This window comes from Vulpes lagopus, chromosome 18 (genome assembly GCF_018345385.1).
Source record: "Vulpes lagopus strain Blue_001 chromosome 18, ASM1834538v1, whole genome shotgun sequence".
NCBI classification, from domain to species: Eukaryota; Metazoa; Chordata; class Mammalia; order Carnivora; family Canidae; genus Vulpes; species Vulpes lagopus.
The window spans coordinates 6,035,743-6,055,759 of NC_054841.1; the positions used below are offsets into that span (position 1 = coordinate 6,035,743).

Below are 20,017 nucleotides of genomic sequence, written 5' to 3' on the forward strand. Positions count from 1 at the left end.
CAATTTATCTTGATTACTAAGCGTTTGGGTGCCCCTCTACATTTTTTATTCAAGGCGAGTGCCTTCTCACTTCACCTTTTCCTGGCCCTGGTTTCCCATCCCCCTCAGCTGGAATGAAGGCTGCAAGTTGCAGAACCTTTGTTTTGTCCCCTGCAGCATCTCTAGTGATCAGCAGAGGCCTGGTAGATAGGAGATGCTCAATAAATATTTGTTCAGTGAACGAATGAAAGGAAAAAGGCATTAGCAAGTCCTCTACACAAATGGGCAACTTTTGTAAATGGGCAGCTTTTGGAGACCTGGGTGCATACTTGGGGAGAATATAAAATTTTAAAAACATGTATATATATATATATATATATATATATATATATATATATATATATATATAAAGATAGTTGCCCCCAAACCAGAAACATGGCTCTCTACTACTTGTCACACTGGAAGATCTCTCAACTAGGCTCCTCACCACTTCCATCCTCCTGATGAAATTTAACTTAATTGAGGTCAAGTTGCTACCACCAGCACCACCACACCACCCACCATTTCCTCTTCCTACCTTGAGACAAAGCAGCACAGAATTCTGGGCATTATAGAAAACTGCCGATCAAAACTGTGCTAAAAGTTAAAAAAAATGTGATATTATTTTACTTTTAAATATTTTTCAGAAGCAATTATCCTATCAAGGTAGTGGAAACTCATCCCATATCTGCCCTCTTTCAAAAAGAAAAAAAAGGGAAGGAAACAAATTTAGCTAAAAGCAGCAACTTTCAATATTTTCTACCCAATGGCTTTGTACTTTGTCAACAATCATCTCAAAATATATCCAGAAAAGGAACACTTGGGTGACTCAGTAGTTGAGCATCTGCCTTTGGTTCAGGGTGTGATCCTGGAGTCCCAGGATCAAGTCCTGCATCAGGCTCCCTGCATGGAGCCTGCTTCTCCCTCTGCTTGTGTCTCTGCCCCCCTCTCTCTCTCTGTCTCTCATGAATAAACAAAATCTTAAAAAATACATATATATACAGAAAAAGTACAGATAGACAGATATATCTCCATATATGTTTTTCTACCTACCTATCTACATACCTACATCTATAGTGTTTTGAGGGCAATGGGGAGCTGTTGATTACCTTTAGAGCCCCTCACGGATGAAGGTCTGAATGAGTTAAAACATCGAAAGAATTAGAACAGGGTCTGGAATGTAGTAATCACTTAATAATTATGTACTGTTGCTATTCCTATGGTGCAAAAATAATCTTGCCATCCAGAGTAAACATGTATTGGTGCCTTCCTGCAGCCACCCCTTCCCTTCTTCCAAAAACATTCCCAACTTGGGTTGGGGTCTCTGTTGAGACACAGTTCTCTGGGGTCTCTTGCATTTTTGCATGTCCTCTGAACAGATGCATCGATGCCATTTTGTTCTGAATTACCTCTTCAAGGTGGTTTTTAGCGAACACCCTTGGAAGACAGAGATAATGTCTCCCTCCAGAGCAGAAAGGCAGGTGTGTTTGCCGTCTAGAATAATAACGATAATGTCTCGCTCTGAGGCAAAGCTGGGCCAGGTCTGTGCAGAGACCATTATGAAAGACTGGGGTTGCCTCTGCTCAGAGTTCTTTGGCTTTGACACAAACCCAGTGTGTGCACAGCATCACCTGTGCCTTCCTTGGCTCTGCCCTGGGACTTGAGGTGAGGGGGACGTGATGTAAAGATGAAGCATAAGCTGCTGGCAAGGCGGTAAGGAAAATCCTTTGCCTCTGGGCAGAAGAGTTGACATCGCAGACCTGAATAGTATCCTTAGAAAGGCTGGCTTGCAAGGTTGGCCTCTTGTTGTTTATGAGAACTTGGATTTGGGGAGGGTTCTCACCCTCCCCAGAGTTGATGAGAAGGGGTCGGCATGCCTAAACTGTACGAACAATGTGGTTCATGCTGGACACTTGCTTTCCTTCTGAGAGTCTGGAATTTGGGAATGTGCCATGTAGAGGCTGCCTATGTGATCAGCTCCATGGAAACCCTGGATGTGAGGCTCTTGTGAGCTGCCCCAGCTGGCAACATCTCACGGGTTCTGTCACAATTTGTTGCTGAGGGAATTAAAATGGTCCTGTGTGACCATGGAGAGAGGACGCTTGGCCATTTGAACCTGGTATTCCTTCGCCCTGCACTTTTTGAGTTTTTCCCTTTGCTGTTTCCTTTCATTGCAATAGATCATAGCCATGAGTATGAACATAATGTTGAGTCTTAGGATTCCTCCTTTCAAATCATTGGACCTAGGGGTCATCCTGGGGACCCCAGACATGATCTCTGATCCCAGAATCTTGTGTCTTCTCTCAACATCCATGAAACTGGCAGGTAAACTTGTTCATTTAAAGCAGAGGGATCTAGGGCATATCATAGTTATTGGCAGGGCTATTCTTTTCCCTTTCTTAGGACACAGTGGGGAGAGAGAGAGTGAGAGCACGCACAAGAGAGCACAGGGGTGAATCCCAAGTGTAGGTCAATCTGGGTACTACAAGCCCTGTTTGTTGTGGGGCTTTCAGGGGCAAGCAGCCACTCCAAGCAGAATCAAGCCTCTTTCTTCTCTTCTGGCCACAATCCAAGGGCATGGGTTGGGGAAGCCACCTTGCAACCATGAGACTTAACACAGAGAAAGTGGGGCTGAGAAACTGGGCACTCACATCAGCTGGCCTTGAAGCCAGTCTGCCCCTGGGTTATTTTTAGATACTTGAGTCAATACATTTCCTTTATTGCTTAAGAAAGACAGGATAGGGTTTAGAAGGAGTCCCAACCGATACAGATCACAGCTGTTCAAAGAATGTGGCCTCTCTGTTCTAGTGTAGAGAACCAAACAAGCCTCACAAAGATGGTGGTCCTTCTTTTGAGATCCTAGGAGTAACTCGGTGAAAACAACCAGTCTTCTAACAGTCAACCATTTCGAAGTGCCTGCCAAGTGCAGAATAGCTGGCAGGAGCAGGAGCTGGTGACATTTTAGATGCCTTCCAGCCTGAGGATGCTGTTTCCAGGCTACCAAGGTGTTTAGTGGCCTGATGCGTAAAGGAGACGCGGGCCTTCACTTGAGGTGAAGTAGAGATGGTGCAACCATAGCAACATGAGCTGAAGACCCAGCTGCAAGGAGAGGAAGAGGAGGTGGTTTGACGTGAGGGGAGCTCTGCACCACTTTCAGATCCATGCCCAGCAGTGAGTATCCTGTCCACATTACACCTCTTGGTTGCACCACCACGGGGGATGGCTTTGCTTTTGCTGTACTAGCCTTGTGCATGAGCGCTTGGCCTCTACTACATCTCCTTGTGCACCTTGGGGAGAGGCATTTGAGTAAGAAAAGTAAACACTGGTGGCTTTGCTTTGGTGCCAGAACCTGGGTGGCATGGATCGCCAACTCTTCCAAAGAAAGGATTGCTACAAAGGATGTTTCGATTCATGATTATATTTACATAATGTTATAAAAGGTCACAGATCTGAGACTGTTGAACTACAAGCCTTTGACGAGTAAACATACTGAATTTATCAACATAGACTATTATATACAAAATAAATTAATGAGGAACCCAACAGAACATGTTATGTTTTAAATATAGCGTGCATCTTTAACTTGGTTAAGATAAAATAGAATATATATATATGTCCTATTCTATATATATAGAATCTATATAATATATAGATAGAATAGGATATATATATTCTACATATATATATACTGTAAGATGCAGATACATAATTTGTACCAAATCTTACAGAATTAATTAAGTCCAAAATAAAAAACTTACATTTGCTAACGGATGCAACAGAAATTCATCATTTGAAAATAAGTCTTTCCTCCTTTACTGTCTTCCTAGCACCTGACATATCGTGCGTGTAATTCTTCATCACTTATCTTCTGTCTCCCCACTAGATTGTAAGCTTCCTGAAGGCAAGGCCTCTGTCTAATTCCCTACTATATGCCCACCACCTAGAACCTGACACATAGTAGGTGCCCAATAAATAAGCATAGAATGAATGAATTTAAAACAGGTATACATTCAACCAATGTAACACTGGTTTCTACAATGTCACTTCATACACTGACCCCACATGCCATGCTAAAACCTTAGCAAGGTCCTTATTTACTACCTGGCTGTCCATGGGATAAGTCAATGTCCTGGGGTTGTTTAGCCACTTGGTAATACCAGCTTCATCACTGTACCCTCCCCGGCTGGCTTTTCCCATAGGACAGGGTGGCACAGGTTGGGGCTGGGAGGTCAGCAGGGAAAAAGAGAGAGAAGGAGGCTCATTCCAACGTCCCTCTGAATTGGCGAGTGTGTTGCTCCAGCTTCTGGGCCTCTGCCTGGAGATGCCCCAGGGCTGCAGGGCTGGGGTACTTGAGCACGGCATGCTTGGTGGCCAGGGCGAGGTTCTTGAGCAGGCTGCAGAGGTGACTGCTGCCGCAGAGAATCTCGTTGCGCACGTCCCTCTCCTGGGTCTCCTTGCACAGCGTGTCCACCAGCTTCTGGCCCACCATGATGACCAGCTTGCTCTGCGTGATGAAGATCTCGGGGGGCTGGCTGTTGCTGAGGGTGCTGTTAAACACGCCGATGGCTTTGAAGAGCGCCCCAAAGTAGAGGCGGCAGTGTTCAGAGAGGTGGAATCTCTTCTCAGGATTCTGCTGACTCAAGGAGAGGGAGCTCGGATTCTGGAGAAGGGAGGAAAACAATTGATAAGAGACACGTCTGGTCACCAGGCTGTGGTTGTCTCCCTTTTTCTGGTTTGCTCAACTTCCTAGGCTTTTTATAAGAAAAAATATGGTTTTGCTTGGGAAGCCCCACAGTGCACCATTTGCCTAACAAATCAATGTTTTCAAAGCACTTACATGTAAATTATAGTATTTACTTATTTTTTTAAAAAATATTTTATTTTTTTATTCATGAGAGACACAGAGAGAGAGACAGAAGCAGAGACACAGGCAGAGGGAGAAGCAGGCTCCCTGCAGGGAGCTAGGCCACCAGGGCTGCCAAATTATAGTATTTATATATACAGTCTTATCTACTGCGTTGTATATATAGCCTCACATGTTAAATATATAAAATCCTATTCAATACCCTCAACAAACCATTAGCAGCCCATTCTAAGAAGCACACTGACAATGACTCAATCTATAACTTAAAAAATAAAATAAAATGAGAGACACCTGGGTGGCTCAGTGTTTGAGCATCTGCCTTTGGCTCAGGGCGTGATCCCGGGGTCCTGGGATCGAGTCCCTCATCGGCTCCCTGCAGCGAGGCTGCTTCTCCCTCTGCCTGTGTCTCTGCCTCTCACTCTCTCTCTCTCTCTCTTCTAAATAAATAAATAAAATCTTTAAAAAAAGTTTTCATCTAGAATCTTACTCTCTTGAGTTTTATTTTCTAAAATATGGAGCCAGTGTCTTCCCAAAGCCTAGGCATTGTTGAAAGATTCTCAGCATCTAACTTAGTGGCAACCACTCCAGGTAATGATCCAAAGCTCCTTTGTTAGGTTACAGGTGGGGCAATGGGCACTCTCTGAAGTGAGGGGGCTGCCCATGGTCATTCCTTCAGTGAAAAGAAGAGCTGGAGTTCTGAACTGAGTCAGTTAGGTCTGAATGTCTTAATCTTTTCATTAATCTGCGTGCTCTCTCATCCACCTGCCATCTCAAAACTCACAGCCTCAAAGCACTCAGATGGCTTTAAGGTCTGATTTTTCATGCTTCCTCCACTTCATATGTTGAAACTCCATCCCCTAACATGAAGGTAGTAGGAGATGAGCCCTTGGGAGGTCACTGGGATTGGATGAGGTCATTTGGATGTGGCCCCGTGATGGAATGAGTGACCTTGCCAGAGCTCGCTTCCCTTCTCTGCTTTCTGCCTTGAGAAGACACAACGAGAAGACAGATCACCAGGATCTGACCATGCTGGCACCCTGATCTAGGACTTCCAGTCCAGAGTTCTCGGTCCATTTTACCCCCTGAGAAGACAAATGGTCTTGCCCATGTTATCAGACATCTCTGTTCTTGCCTTTTCCACCCCCATGCACCCCTAGCCAGGGAGCTAATCTGGTTCACTGGTCCTCAGGCTTCAGGTACTCAGATGACCTTCACAAGTTAGGCCCTATTGGCCTCCCTCTTGACCTTGACTTGCTTCATTTGCATCTTTAACATAATCCACTGGTTTTATATATATTAGTTTAATGGAAACTTTTCAAATTGGTAACTGGAAAGTCATTGTCATTTGCCACCAGTAGAAGGTAACCAATAAAAATAAGCACAATGATAACATCTTTAACTAAAAAAAAAAAAAGGAAGGTACATCAAGTGTCAAAGCTTTGATGATAAACAAGCCCCAAACCAAAATGGTTTTTCTATTGTGATCAGAAGCATTAAAAGAGAATATAAAAAGGAAATGTGAGTCCATGCTATTGAAAGCCATGTCAGTCCCACCCATGATAAACCTGCAGGCCACCGAGAACTATGTCACTAATGGTTAGAGAATCATGCTCCACCCTACTGGGGTTCATCGGGCCTGCTCATCTCCAGGGGTCCTTCTACTGCAAATGGGAAAAACTACCATAAAAACATCTACTCCCAAGTGGGTCGTGTCTCTCATGCTGACTTGTTCAGAGCAGAAGACATCTCTAGGGACAAAGCGTGTGAGTCACAAGTACCAGGCAGTCAGCACTATCACTTACCTGTGCTTCAAAGGTTTTTGTTTTCATCCAACCTTCCTTCTGAGATGGATTTTTCTGTCTTTTCTAGGTTAGGCAACTTCTGAAAAATAAAATCCCTCCTGATTACCAACTTGAATGGTTTTTACGCGGTATAGAGGTATTTATGTCCACTTTAAAACCTGAACAATTCTCTCTCTTTTTTAAAGATTTTATTTATTTATTCATGAGACACACACACACACACACACACACACACACACACACACACACACAGGCATAGATATAGGCAGAGGGAAAAAGCAGGCTCCATGCAGGGAACCTGACATGGGACTTGATCCCAGGTCTCCAGGATCTCACCCTAGGCCGAAGGTGGTGCTAAACCGCTGAGCCACCTAGGCTGCCTCAACAATTCTCTTTATAGTTTTGCCAATGGTTCTGCCTCTGGATGCCCCCCCCCCTTTTTTAATTTAAAATCAATCAGTTGACATATAGTATGTTATTAGTTTCAGAGGTCTGATGCCTTTTCTTAGCAAAGGAGACTTTGCAAGACCAAGGGCTGAATTTTTCCTACCAATATGGCTTGATATAAGGACACATGGGTTTTTAAAAAAGTATACATATATTTATATTAATGTGTATTATATCTCTTTATATCTATATTTTTAAATTATAATTAATTTAATTTTTAATTATCCAAGTTTCTAGCTTCTCTAAGAATGTGTAGAGGCTGTTACACCAACCACCAGGCATTTTGTCAGAATACCATGCAAGATTGGGGGTAAAGGGCCAAGTCATGTTGAGACAGCCCTCTCAGTATATGTGCTGTGCCTCTTGACCCTTGATCCTTGAAATCCTTGAACCAGAGGTTCTCTTTCTATAGCGTCTGAACTCATGCAGCAAAGAATTTCTAACAGCAACTGCAGTCTGGAGGCTGCTAAGATCATGCACAACTTGGAAGAGTGTTTACACTTCCTTTTCTGTTTCTAAGAAACACAAAGAAAATGACTAAATCTGAAACTTTCAAAAATGCAAGGAAACTCATTGGTGAGATTAAAAAAGGTGCTCAAAGAACAGATTTCAAAAGGTTTTCAAAGTCCTCCCTAACCCCAGTATTAAAGACAAACCCCAAGACACCAAGTTTCCTGAAGGCATCCGATGTGCCTTAATATTAAAGTGTTTAGGGATGCCTGGGTGGCTCAGTGGGTTGAGCATCTGCCTTCGGCTCAGGGTGTGATCCCGGAGTCCCGGGATCAAGTCCCACATCTGGCTTCCTGCATGGCGCTTGCTTCTCCCTCTGCCTATGTCTCTGCTTCTCTCTGTGTGTCTCTCATGAATAAATAAATAAAATCTTTAAAAAATATATTAAAGTGTTTATCTTACTTCTTAATAAGATTTCATCTGGAACATTACTTTCATGAATTTTATTTTTTTAAAAATGGAACCAACATCTCTCAAAAATTATTGGAAGACAATAATCCAATTATTGAACTATCTAATAATTAATCAGTGAAATATTCTTAGCATCTAACTGATGGGTGACCACTCCAGATAAAATTTGAAAGCATCCTTATAACACCACGCTGAACTCACCGGTTCGCGGATAATTGTCCCGTTTTTCTTCAGTAGCTCGGGGGAGTGTACACTTTCCTTTCGTTTGTGAACAGGAACGCTGCTCTGATATGATTCAATCTCCCTTTGGGGAAGCTGGAGGCATTTTGCAAGCTTCAATGGTGCATGGGGGGTCATCGGCAAGGTGTCTTCCTTCTCACAGTTCTGCTTGAAAAGGAGCTTCCCATTGGCAATGACGATGGAGGCAAACCTCTTGATGTCTTCTGGAACCATCCGTGCCACCATGACGAAGCGCTCGAGGTCATCCGGGTTGTTTTGGACCTTGTCGGTCACAAGGACTTCCAGAGACCAGTTGCAGCTGTCCAGGCTTTCCTTCGTCCCGAGCAGGATCTGGTAGGAGTTGGAGATGGTCTGTAGCTGGTCCCGGATCCTGGCCTGCAGGGTGGTGTCGCTGAGGTTACAGGCGCTCCCCTGGACCCCGCGGGCGAACTCCAGGAATGCTCTCAAAGACTCCTCCACGCGGTGGGCAGCCGTGCGGATGGCGCCGAGGTTGGCCTCCAGGTAGTCTCGGAACCTCCACTTCCTGCTGACAAAGAGCATCAGGCCGGCGACAGAGCCGGCCACCTGCTGCTGCAGCGCCGCTACCGTCTCCCTGGCCAGGTCCGGGTCCAACGAGAGCTCCTTGCCTGAGTCCTCCGAGCAGGAGCTGGATGAGGAGTCCGTGGACGTGGACGAGCACGAGGACACAACGCTGGCTCTGCTGTCACAGCTGGAAACGGACAGCCTGTCGGGGTCCGGGGACAGCGATGGTGCCTGTCCCGAGGGCCACGCGGAGTTGCGGTCCGCTTTCTCCGAAGGCCCGTTCACTGTCCCCGGCTCGGTCGCGGCCCGTCGGCCCCCGGCCACCACCTTCGGGGTGTCATAAATGTTTGGCTCGGTGTTCTGCTGTTCCACCCGGGGAATCAGAAAGCTCGAAGGGACCTTGTAGCCCGCACTCTCGTCCAAGGGGATCATGTCCCTGGGTGCCAGAAATTTGTAGCAAGGAATTTCTGGAAGGCTGAGTTTTTTCTGCATGGGCACGTTTTTATGCAGGTGTGGATTGAGGGACCTTGCTCTGCTATTTGGAGGATTCTGGAAGCTGGACATATACCTGGGGGGAGTGTGGGGCTCTGATTCTTCCACAAAGCTGCCTAGAGATGCATTTCTGCCATCAGCTTTTTCTGGAGACACTGGCGTGTCATAGATCCATTCCGACTTCTGGGGGCTCGGCAACGTGCTGTAGCTGCCTTGCCTCGTGGCGATCGCCGACATCGCGGCAGCGCTCTGCCTCTGCGAAGAGCCCCACAAAGATGCCCAGGTCAGTAGCAATAAAAAGAGGGTTCGAGCGACTCGTCTGACAAATGTGCATTATGCTGAGGACCTACTAAGTGCCGGGTAGCGTGCTTCTTACAATCTGATGGTCACTCCCCCACTCAAGTGTCTTCAGCAGCTCCCCATTGCCATCATTGCTCAAGGCCCTTCATAATCTGGTTGTATCCGCCTTTAAGCCTCCCCACCACACCTGCCACCAGCCTCCCTGTGGGCTCAGTCACCCTGGCTGTTCACCATCTCCTGAACTCCAAATGCTCACTTAGCCCATTATAGTTCATTTTGCCCAAGCCAGTCCTTCTGTTCTACGTGCCCTCCTGACCTTTTCCTTTCCCTCTAACAAACCTCAATGCACCCCTCACGACGCTGCAGAGATGCCATCACTTTCTAAAGGCCTTCCCCAATGACCTTGGGCGTAGGTATATGTATTTTTAAATGCATTCGATAATGAACATGGATTCCAGATTTTCAAATTAAGACATGTCCTCTATAAACAGATAAAAACCCATTTTAACACAACCCATCTCTGAGGTGTGGAAGGCGAGGAAGAAGAAGCATTTACCTAAGATCTACTGAGCTTTTGCTCTTTGCCAAGCACTGTACCTGTACTAGGTCCTCTGCAGGAATGATCTCAGTCCTCACAATTAGTTTGTTATAAGAAACTGAGGCACGGAGAAGGTAGAGGACTTGCCCAAAGCACATTGCTCGTCCTGTTCCTGAACACCACAGCCAGCAGGGGGTTCAAAGGAAATAAGCTCTGCTATGAGGAATTTGCATTCCCAGTTTTGGCCATGCTAATAAAACATCCCGGAGGATGCTCACATTTTCCTAGTATCGAATCTCTGGGCCTCATCATACTTACACCTGGTGGGCTGGTCATGGAACCAAGTCCTGCCCTTTTGGGGCTGGCGGGTATATCATATAACTGCTGCTTCTCTGGCTCCTGGGGAAAGACGGAAAAGGATAACTTGGAGTTTTCCTTCCTGATGGATACACATCACAAACTACCCACTGCAAGCGTTCTTTCCAAAAGAGAACACAGAACACCAAAGATTTGGGGTGCTCTCGGTCATGATGCTCACATGGTGGAAGTTTATGTGGTTATGTTTTCAACAATGGACTTTGTGCTTTAAAAAGATACCATCTTGGGATGCCTGGGTGGCTCGGTGGTTGAGCATCTGCCTTCGGCTCAGGTCGTGATCCTGGGGTCCTGGGACAGAGTCCCACATCGGGCTCCCTGTGGGGAGCCCGCTTCTCCCTCTGCCTCTTTCTCTTTCTGTCTCTCATGAATAAATAAATAAAATCTTAAAAAAAAAAAAGAAGATGCCCTCTTGACAGAAGCTGGGGACAAACTATAGGGTGGCTCATTTGCATCTGTAGGTTAGCCTTAGCATGGATTTAAAAAGGAATACATGAAACTGTGACTTAATATGCTTCCGTCTTTTTTGTTTGTTTTTCTCAGCAGAAATTTTCCTGTGCTTGTAGGTTGTGTCATCATCCTGCAAATATTCACAGAATAACCACCAGGACACTGGGCCATATGACATATAGACACCCAGTAAGGAGCATAAGACATGGTTGCAGACAGATGATGTGCTTTTTTTTTTTTTTTTGTACAGCAATTAGAAAATGCATATATCAGGATGTGAAAAGTAGGTGCCGTGTTCCAAAGTGAGGGGAAAGAAAGTAGGAAACAGGGTTCTGCAAAGAAAGAGCTGGACTCTGGAGAGGGGGTTGCTTTGGAGAGAGCTGAAATGTGGGTTTCCCACCAACTCCTCATCACTGGGGAAGGGTGGGGTGTCCTTCATCCCCCTCAAGCAGAATGGAGAGTGCCCCAGCAGGACCTTCAGGGACGAATCATGCAACCTGAGCATGGGGTCGTAGTGCACAGGGGCCAACTCCAGCTCAGGGAAAGCTAAGGGTGGGAATACTGATGGCCAAGCACAGGGGGTGGCTGTGCTAGAGATGGCCTCTTCTCGGGTGGGGACCAGGGAGAAGGAAGAGAAGCAGCTGCCTTGGCCACAGCGGTTGAGAGAGCACCAAAATTCTCAATCGTTAAGGTAAATAACAATGTGATGCAACATTAAAAAAAATCACAATTAATGCAAAAAAATCACGATGAACAAAACCTCACTATTTTCAATAAAGACAAGGTGAGAGGCCCAGGATGAGGGTGAGGTGAGTGAGGTGAGTGATATGAGTCCAGCATGTGTGTCTTTATTTAAGACTTTGGTGCCCGAAGCCAGTGCCTCAACTCTGCTTGTCCAGTGCGGGGGCAGCCTGTGCTCCGGCATCTGCCATGGCAAAGGGAGCAAGTGTGCTCATCCATGGGCCAGACGAGGGTCACGCCTGCCCTGGAGCAAAAGTCAGGCCGGAAGTGTGGGAGGGGGTGAGAGCATCACAGGAAGCCAAGGCTAGAGATGACCTACCCGCCTGTCCCCAGAGCCCAGGGAGGAGCCACCTGGGAACAGTGGCTCAGTGACAGGTGGAAGGAGAGGCAGGAAGCAGAAGAGCAATCTGTGTGATGCTGGGAAGGCCACACTCACCTTCAGAGCCGGGGGGCCCCGGCTCTGGGCCGGCACGTCATACACCTGGGAAGGCAGGGTTGGCAACGAGGCCCGAGCTGGTCTGGGAATCGTGAAGAGGGCCTTGGAGGGGAAAAGGAAGAGCCAAGGGAAGGAAATGTCACCGCAGAGTCCACATGTCATGTTGCACGTTACCCTCACACAACAAAGGCTGCCCCCACAGCATGCAGGCAATCCCCCTGCACCCCTAAATGGTGGCCCTTCACTCAGACCCCCAACACGGGATGGGGAAGCAGGTTAGAACGCAGATTCCCAGGCCCCGTGTCCGTTATACTGGGGTCTCTGAGTCCTGCCGGGGACCCTGGGAATCTGCACTATCAGCGAGCCTCCCAGGCGATTCTGAAGTTCTCTAGGGATCTGGGGCTGTGATTTGAATCCGGGTGGTTAATGTGTTCATCCGATGATGCTGGGGATGCAGCAGTGAGGCAGACAGGCAGAGAGGCTAGAAGGGTGTCAAGTGAAGGGATTATGGGGTGGGGAGGGAGCAGGGGCCTGTTGCAGGACATGCCACTGGGGATGAGGGTCCCATGGGGCAGCAGGAGGTGAGCAGACCCGTGGTGGCCCTCAGCCTTGGAGGCTGTGCCTATGACTGGATTCCAGTTAATCCTCCAGAGTTTATGAATATCCGCTCTCCACGGAGTACCACACTGTCTGCTCCAGGGTGGCAGCACCCAGACCTGGCCAGGGAAACAACCACCAGGCGAACTTTAAAATAATGCAGTTGCCGGGGCTCCACATCAGACCTTTCAAGCAAGGATGTCTCCAGGAGGGATGATTTTATCGGTGAATGGATGCTGTCTGCCATGGTTAAGGTCTAAAGGGGGAAACAAGGTGTGGACACAGCCAGGATGTGGGCTGGAAAGCGAGACAGGCCCTTGAGGAGAGGAAAGGGTCAAGTCCAGAGAGTCTGGCAGAGGGAGATGCATTTCCCACTGGGCACCCAGGGCTTTCTGAATTGGATCGCGAGGATGGTTAGGACCTGAAGAGGTGCAGATGGGTGGGCGGTCCAGATAGAGGAGCAGCTGATGAGGACTAGAGCAGACTCCCTTTGATCAGTAGGGCGACCCACCTCTGTGCCTGGCATGAAGGAAATGCTAGAACCTACTTATTGATTTGTTTGTTTGGGGTGAAAGAACGGGTACCCCTTGAAAGAGTGGTAGCAGACCAGTGGGTCCCACCACTAATCGGGCTGGAATAACTGGCGCAGGTAAAGCAGCTGCAAAGCAAACAGGACAGACAGCCCCCTTCCCCCCAGGACACAGTCAGCTGTCACGTGTCAAAATAAGGTCCCTCCGAATGCTAACTGCTTTCTTACAGAGAAACCTGGTTCTCTAAAGTCCTAGGCTCTCAGGAGCATTGCAGCCTGAAGTTCTATTAGGGAAAAGGAAACATCCCACTCTTGTCAGAGAAGCAGGCTCGCTTTCCACCCCTGACACAGAGCTCCAGGCAGGCGACATCAGATGGGACATTCCACGTCTACCCCAACCTGGAGGGTCCCAAGGAGAGAGGAGCCTGCTTTGCAGCCTGGGCTGATGCCAACCCTTTACACGCTGCCCCATTTTGCATAGAGCCTCTGTGTACCCGTCACCTAAACCCCACCTTTTCCCAACCCGATAACTAACTGTGCTCAAGGGAGCCTGTGTTTTGTGAGACGCCCCATGGTTCCTCTGCTCTATGAATGCTCTCTCTGCGGTGGGGCAGGAAACCTGACTTTGTCCCTGCTGCTCTTAGGCTATGACAGTGGTTTTCCACCCCACTCGGGGTTAAATCCAAGCTCCCAACAGGTCTGCCCTGTCCAATCGCAGCGACCGTGCGCGGTGTGTCTCGGGCTAGGCCAAGGGCCATCACCTCCAGTCCAGGCTTATTCCAACACCCCAAGCTCTCTCCTACCACAGAGCTTTTCCAAATGCACTTCCATTGCCTATTACCCCCTAGGACCCCAGGCTCCTTTGCTTTTTGTAGCTGGCTTTGTGGGTAGACCACCTGCAGAGGACAGAGGGACTTTCCCGTGGGAATTTCAGGTAGAGGAAGCTGGCTCGAAAATACCCAGTGTTTTCTTGGAAAACATGGGTGTAAGGTGGCGGCCAATTAAGGAACATGTTTGGGCACCACAGTTTCAAAGGTTTAGGAGGATAGGAGGGAACTCCTGTTCAAGAACTAGTGGGTCCGGGCGGCCCGAGTGGCTCAGTGGTTTAGCGCCGCCTTCAGCCCAGGGTGTGATCCTGGAGTCCCGGGATCGAGTCCCACGTCCGGCTCCCTGCATGGAGCCTGCTTCTCCCTCTGCCTGTGACTCTGCCTCTCTATCTGTTTCTCAAATAAAAAAAAAAAAGGAAAAGAAAGAAAGAAAAGAAAAGAACTAGTGGGTCTGAAAGTAACCCCACTGGGAAGTTGGAACCCCTTTTACTTGAAATACAAAAGATTCCCCTTCCTGAATTCAAACCAGCATCAAATATGTTCTCTGTATGGTGATTAAAAAAAAAAAAAGTCAGGCCAGTCCTATTCTATTAAGGAAGTTGAAATAAAAAGTAAAACAAAGCTCAAGATAGTGGCCACCCCAGAGGAAGTTAAGTGACCGGGAGAAAGTGTGAGGGGGCTCCTGGGGTGCTAGTTTTGTTCAGTCCCTTGATCTGGATGCTAGTGACTAAGCTACACCCTTAGGATCTGGAGGTTACGTCTCAGTAAAAAGCTCATTGCAAAGAATGGACAGTGTCAGCCGCGGAGTCAGGACAGCCAAGGGCAGGGGCATGCAAAGGCTAGGTGCAGGGACAGCTGTGGGCAGGCTCACAGAAGCTTCGGTCCTGGGCATCCATCACCCTGTGACCCTGGATGGGCCACCCCACCTCTCTGGGAATTAGTTCCCTGTTTCGAAAGTGAAGAGTTGTCCTCAAGACCCACATAGGTCTCTTCCAGAGATGTCTGCTTCTGATACGGGGCTCCCTTGATCAGACAACTCGAAAAAAGTGGTATCTTTTCACCTTTCTTGGTTTTTAATTTTTGGCCACCTTACTTGAGTGAGAGTCAAAGCAGGGGATAAGGAGGGGGGTCTGTGAAATGGGTCATCTGGTCACATGGGCCGGTTCCAAGCCCATGAACTGCCCGTTGGAAAACAGCTCCAAGCTGGTGGCTGGACTTGGCTGGTCCCATCAAGTGCTTCTACTTAGTATGCACTCCCTCCACCACCGCAGAGTCAGGGCCGACCCCCAGACTACACGAGCGGGGTGGCGAGGGCTGCCTCTTCCACAGATCAGAAGATTCTGAACCGGTTTTCTTTGGAAAGATTTTTTTTTTTTTTTTACTTATTTATTCCTGAGACACACACACACAGAGGAGCAGAGACACAGAGGGAGAGACAGGCTCCCCACGGGGACCCCCATGTGGGACTCGCCCTGAGCCAAAGGCAGACGCTCAACCACTCGACCACCCAGGTGCCCCTGAACTGATCCACCTCTTCTAGCTCCTTCCTTCTCGTAGCAGAGGAAACAGTGGAATTATTTAGAATAGCCAGAAGGTACAACCTCGAGACTTCGAAATGGCAGAGTAAGACACAGAGTTACAGAGGAGCGTTGGGACGTGTCCCCTCTCCCAGCATGGCCCCATCAGCCCCATCAGCCAGCCCTGCTGATTTCCAAGCCACAGGTGGCACCTCTTGCTCTGAGACAACCCCCCGCCCCCAAAGCAGAGAGAAGGCAATACAAAAAAAGTGGGGAAGGAGGAAGCAAAAATGCAGATGGAGCAGCCACAGAGGAAACGGGCAGGAAACTTCCCCAGGTGTTTTACTGGGGCCACGTCAAGCAGCTTCCTTGAGTGGCCAAGAGCCCCTGGTTTCTGAATTCCCCTGGGGTGGCTGTGGTTTGTGTGCACGGCCGCAGCCTCACATGTAGGAGGGCTCCAATCACAGACACGCTTCGTGTCGAGGCGAATCGCACAGCCCATGCTCTGACCCTTTTCTGAGTTAGGTTTAGAAAGTAAACTCGTCTTTATCATGATGCCAGTCTAGAAGCTGGAGTCCACAGTCACTTCATTTACTTAGCAAGCGTTAACGTTGGGGACGCCTGGGTGGCTCAGTGGTTGAGCCTCTGCCTTTGGCTCAGGGTGTGATCCTGGGGTCCTGGATCGAGTCCCGCATCGGGCTCCCTGCGTGGAGCCTGCTTCTCCCTCTGCCTGCATCTCTGCCTCTCTCTCTGTCTCTCATGAATAAATAAGTAAAACCTTTAAAAACAAAAACGTTAAAGTTGTAGGAGCCTGCGCTGGCTGGGGTGCCAGGGATACCTGGGGGACCGCAGACATGGCACCTGTTTGCCTTTTAGGGAGAGGAGGAAACCAAAGTCACTTCAGAAAAGGCCACTTGTTCTTGGAGAAACCGCCTCAAGGCCCTGCCTGGAGTCAGCTGCTCAGACAGCAGCTGAGCATGCCAGGCCTCGACTGGCCAGCTGTTCCAGAAAAGTGCCTTAGGGTCCACGTTGGGGGCGGCTGTAGAAGGCTTGACCAGCTTCATTCTGGTGTTTGTAGCCAGCGCCTCTGAATGGCAGCTGTTCTGCGTAACAAATGTCTGGTTCTCCGCCTGGCAGCCCGGGGGGGGTGGGGGGTGGTTAGAAAATCTGAAGTGTTCAAAATATTCTAAGAAATCAACACCTTTCTCTGGTCGGAAGTGGTGTGGAGAAGGCATGCATGGTTAGCAGGACCTTCCCAGGGCCCCCAGCACGTACATCAGGGGGAGCAGCCTTCCTGGACATAGACCTGGCCAGGACCCCCCTGCCTGGAGCTCGAGCCAGGTGGGATGTGTCCTTTGAGCTGGAGGCAGAGGGTGCAGGAAATGCCCACAGTGACCGGAGACCACGCAGATCTGTTCTGCATGCTTAACACCTCGTGAAGGCCTGGGCCTGGGGAAAACAACACTTGATTTTTCTCCTTTGTTCTTTAAATTTCTTTCCTTCTTAAAAAAAAAAAAAAAGTGTTCATTCTGCATTTACCTGGTGCGTCTTTCCCTCTGCTTTTTAAATGGCTATTTTAAAAATTGCAGATGCAATACATACTGCATCTAACACACAAATCAGCTTCCTTATCTCTCTGCTCATCATGTATTTACTGAGTACCCACCCCAGCCAGGCACAGTCCCAGGAACATAAAAATGATCAACTCCACTTCTTAAGGGGAGCCACTATTGGTGTGTGATCTCTTCTGGATGAGCATGCACACATATACAAACACAGATTTTTCTTTTCTTTTCTTTTTTTTTTTTTTGTTTTTTAGTTTTTGTTTGGTTTTTGTTTAAATGATTGTTTTTTTTCCCATGATACATGTCCCCTAGAATTACTTCATCTTTTTTTTTTTTTTTTTGACAAGTGCCTAGTATGTTGTAGGGATAATAAAAATTTAGGTAACCAATCCCCCCCCATTAACAACCATTTAGTCATCTACTATTTTACCCTGACAAAAAAAAAATGCTATTATGGCCATGGCCTCCTCACCCAGATATGTTTGCCTTCTTGTGTGTTTCTGTAGCAATACTGGAAGTAAAGTCTCTTGGGTTGAAGGGGATATAGATATTAAATCTGTTGGGTGATTCCTTGCCTTTGAACCCATCACTAGAAGTCCTAGTGCACCAAGAGGCCACCGCGAAAGTTCTTAATACTTTCATGACCAGCCCCACTAAGCATCCAATTTCCTGCCAAGGAAATCATCACCGAGTCAGAGGGGTCCAGGTTCCCACTTGGCACATTTGATCCTCCTGATAGACACCAAGAATTCAAGGCAGAGGTAAGCCCCGGGGTGTCTCACATACTCCTTGACCCATCTGTTTTATTTGGAAACGTGCATACCTGTTTTGGAAAGGTTAGAGTCTTTTCACAGACGATTCTGGCACTGGCAGGGGGGTCGGGGAATTCGTAGATTTCGGCGGTGGCAGGTGGAGGCCCCTCCACCCAACTCTTCATGTGCTCGTACACGGGGCCTGGAGTCAGGGGCCTGAGCAGGGTGGGCACCTGGTAGGTCTCCTTGGAGCTGGCGAGACCTTCTTCCAGGCCTCTCAGGAAAGGGGGACAGGGCCTGTCTGCAGGGGCCTCAGGGAGGATTTGGAGGCGGTTGGCAGGAGCCAGACCTTGCCTCCCATGGAGCAAACACTTCCACCAGCCCTCGCTTTCTGGCACGTCTTGTTCCAGGATGGTCAAGATGTCTCCTCTGCAGAAAGCCAGCTCATAGGAACAATCTGGGTGGTTGTCGTAAAGTGCTCTGGCCAAGAGTGTCTGGGGGCGGGAGGAGAAAGCGTTCATTGTTATTACTGTTGCTGACAACCGCTCCACCTACGCCACTGGCTTAGAAACACTAGAGGACAGTCATATGTTTCCTTGACCCACAGGCTCTTGTCCCTACTCTTTGCCTGATTGTTTCCTACCCATCCTTGGGGTCTCTGGTGAAATGTCATCTCTTCAGGGCAGTCTAATTTGGCAAGTCTCCTGAATGTACTCCCACGGCACTGTTTCAATTTGTGATGACCATGACCTGCACGGGTGAGTGTAGCATAGCATGTAGTTGAATTGAAATCCTGGCTTGATGACTTCCTAGCTGTGTGCCTTTGAGCAAATGAGCCACTCTCTCTGGGCCTCCATTTCCTGGTCTGTAAAATGGGACTAATGATAATACCTCCCTCAGGGGGTGAGAATGAAAAAGGGTTATGTACATAAAGCTCACTGAACAATGCCTGGCATTTAGTAGGTGCTCCGTAAAGGTTGGCTGTTACTGTCATAATGATCATAGTGCTCTTTCTCTGCTTGTTATTTTTCTCCTGAATTGGATTGGAAGCTCCATGACTGCCTGGGACCACATCTCACTTATGTGCTGCTCTGGCCCCAGCACAGACTCAGGTGCATAGGAGATGTTCAGTAAATGTTCATGAACTGGTGAGTGATGAAGCAGAGATATGGGGGTTAGTGACTAGTCTATGGTCACACAGCCAGGATCAAAACCCAGTCAGGAGCACCTGGGTGGCTCAGCTGATTAAGCATCTGCCTTTAGCTCAGCTTGTGTTCTTGGGGTCCTGGGATCAAGCCCCAAGTCGGTCTCCACACTCAGCAGGGAGTCAGCTTGTCCTTCTCCCTCTATCCTTCCCCCTGCCTATGCTCATTCTCTCTCTCTCTCTCTCTCAAATAAAGAAATAAAATTATTTTAAAAAATCCAGTCAGTCTCCATAATTCTCAGACTCATCATCTTTCCATAAGCCACATGATCCTCAAAGGTAAATCACCCTGTCGCAGGGGCAGCCATGGGTAAGCCTCCTTCTTATATGGATTTTCTGCTGTAATTAAACAAAGGCAGTTTGTTTCTCTGGGTTTTAACATAATCACTTGTACTATATCAGTGCACACTTATCACAGAAAAATTAGGAAATATATGGAAGCAAAAAGAGGTAAGTGAAAATTACCCATAAACCCACCACTCAGAGGTACCTTTTCATACCATTTTGGTATTTATCCTTCTGGTTGCTTTTTTCTTTCTTTAAGTTTAGTTAATTATACTTTTTATACTCACTAGCTCCTAGTACATACAGTTTATAAATAAAATGAAGCAAAAATGTTCAACCACCCCATTACGTTTGTTAAGAAGTGTTGCTTTTTATTTATTTTCTGCATAAAGTTCTTCTGCTACAAAAATGGAATTGGATGTCCAACTATTGAAAAGTATCACCTTAAACCACAGTCAGGTCTATAGGTATTTAGAGAAGCATTGTTACGCGTGTATCTGAGAAGCATAAGTGGAATCAGATTCTCCATGCAGACACTGAAAATCCCACATAAAATCTACTGCAGTTGAGATCCTCAGAGACCAGGAACAAGTTT

General features: G+C 47.7%; 1 protein-coding gene across 2 annotated transcripts in view; it reads right to left on the bottom strand.

Moving 5' to 3' along the window:
• Positions 1-3,426: 3,426 nt before the first annotated feature.
• Positions 3,427-20,017, bottom strand: part of CASS4 (Cas scaffold protein family member 4) — a 34,985-nt gene continuing 18,394 nt past the window's right edge. Inside the window, exons 2-7 of one of the 2 annotated variants that reach the window (XM_041732966.1) lie at positions 18,005-18,427; positions 12,147-12,248; positions 10,463-10,543; positions 8,254-9,561; positions 6,685-6,763; positions 4,546-4,678 (exon numbers count right to left, since the gene is read on the bottom strand). In XM_041732966.1, the coding sequence (XP_041588900.1) occupies positions 6,692-6,763; positions 8,254-9,561; positions 10,463-10,543; positions 12,147-12,248; positions 18,005-18,427 (1,986 nt within the window). In that variant the 3' untranslated portion in view covers positions 4,546-4,678; positions 6,685-6,691. Of the gene's footprint in view, positions 4,679-6,684; positions 6,764-8,253; positions 9,562-10,462; positions 10,544-12,146; positions 12,249-18,004; positions 18,428-20,017 lie in introns of both variants that reach the window. The other variant, XM_041732967.1, reaches the window with a different exon arrangement.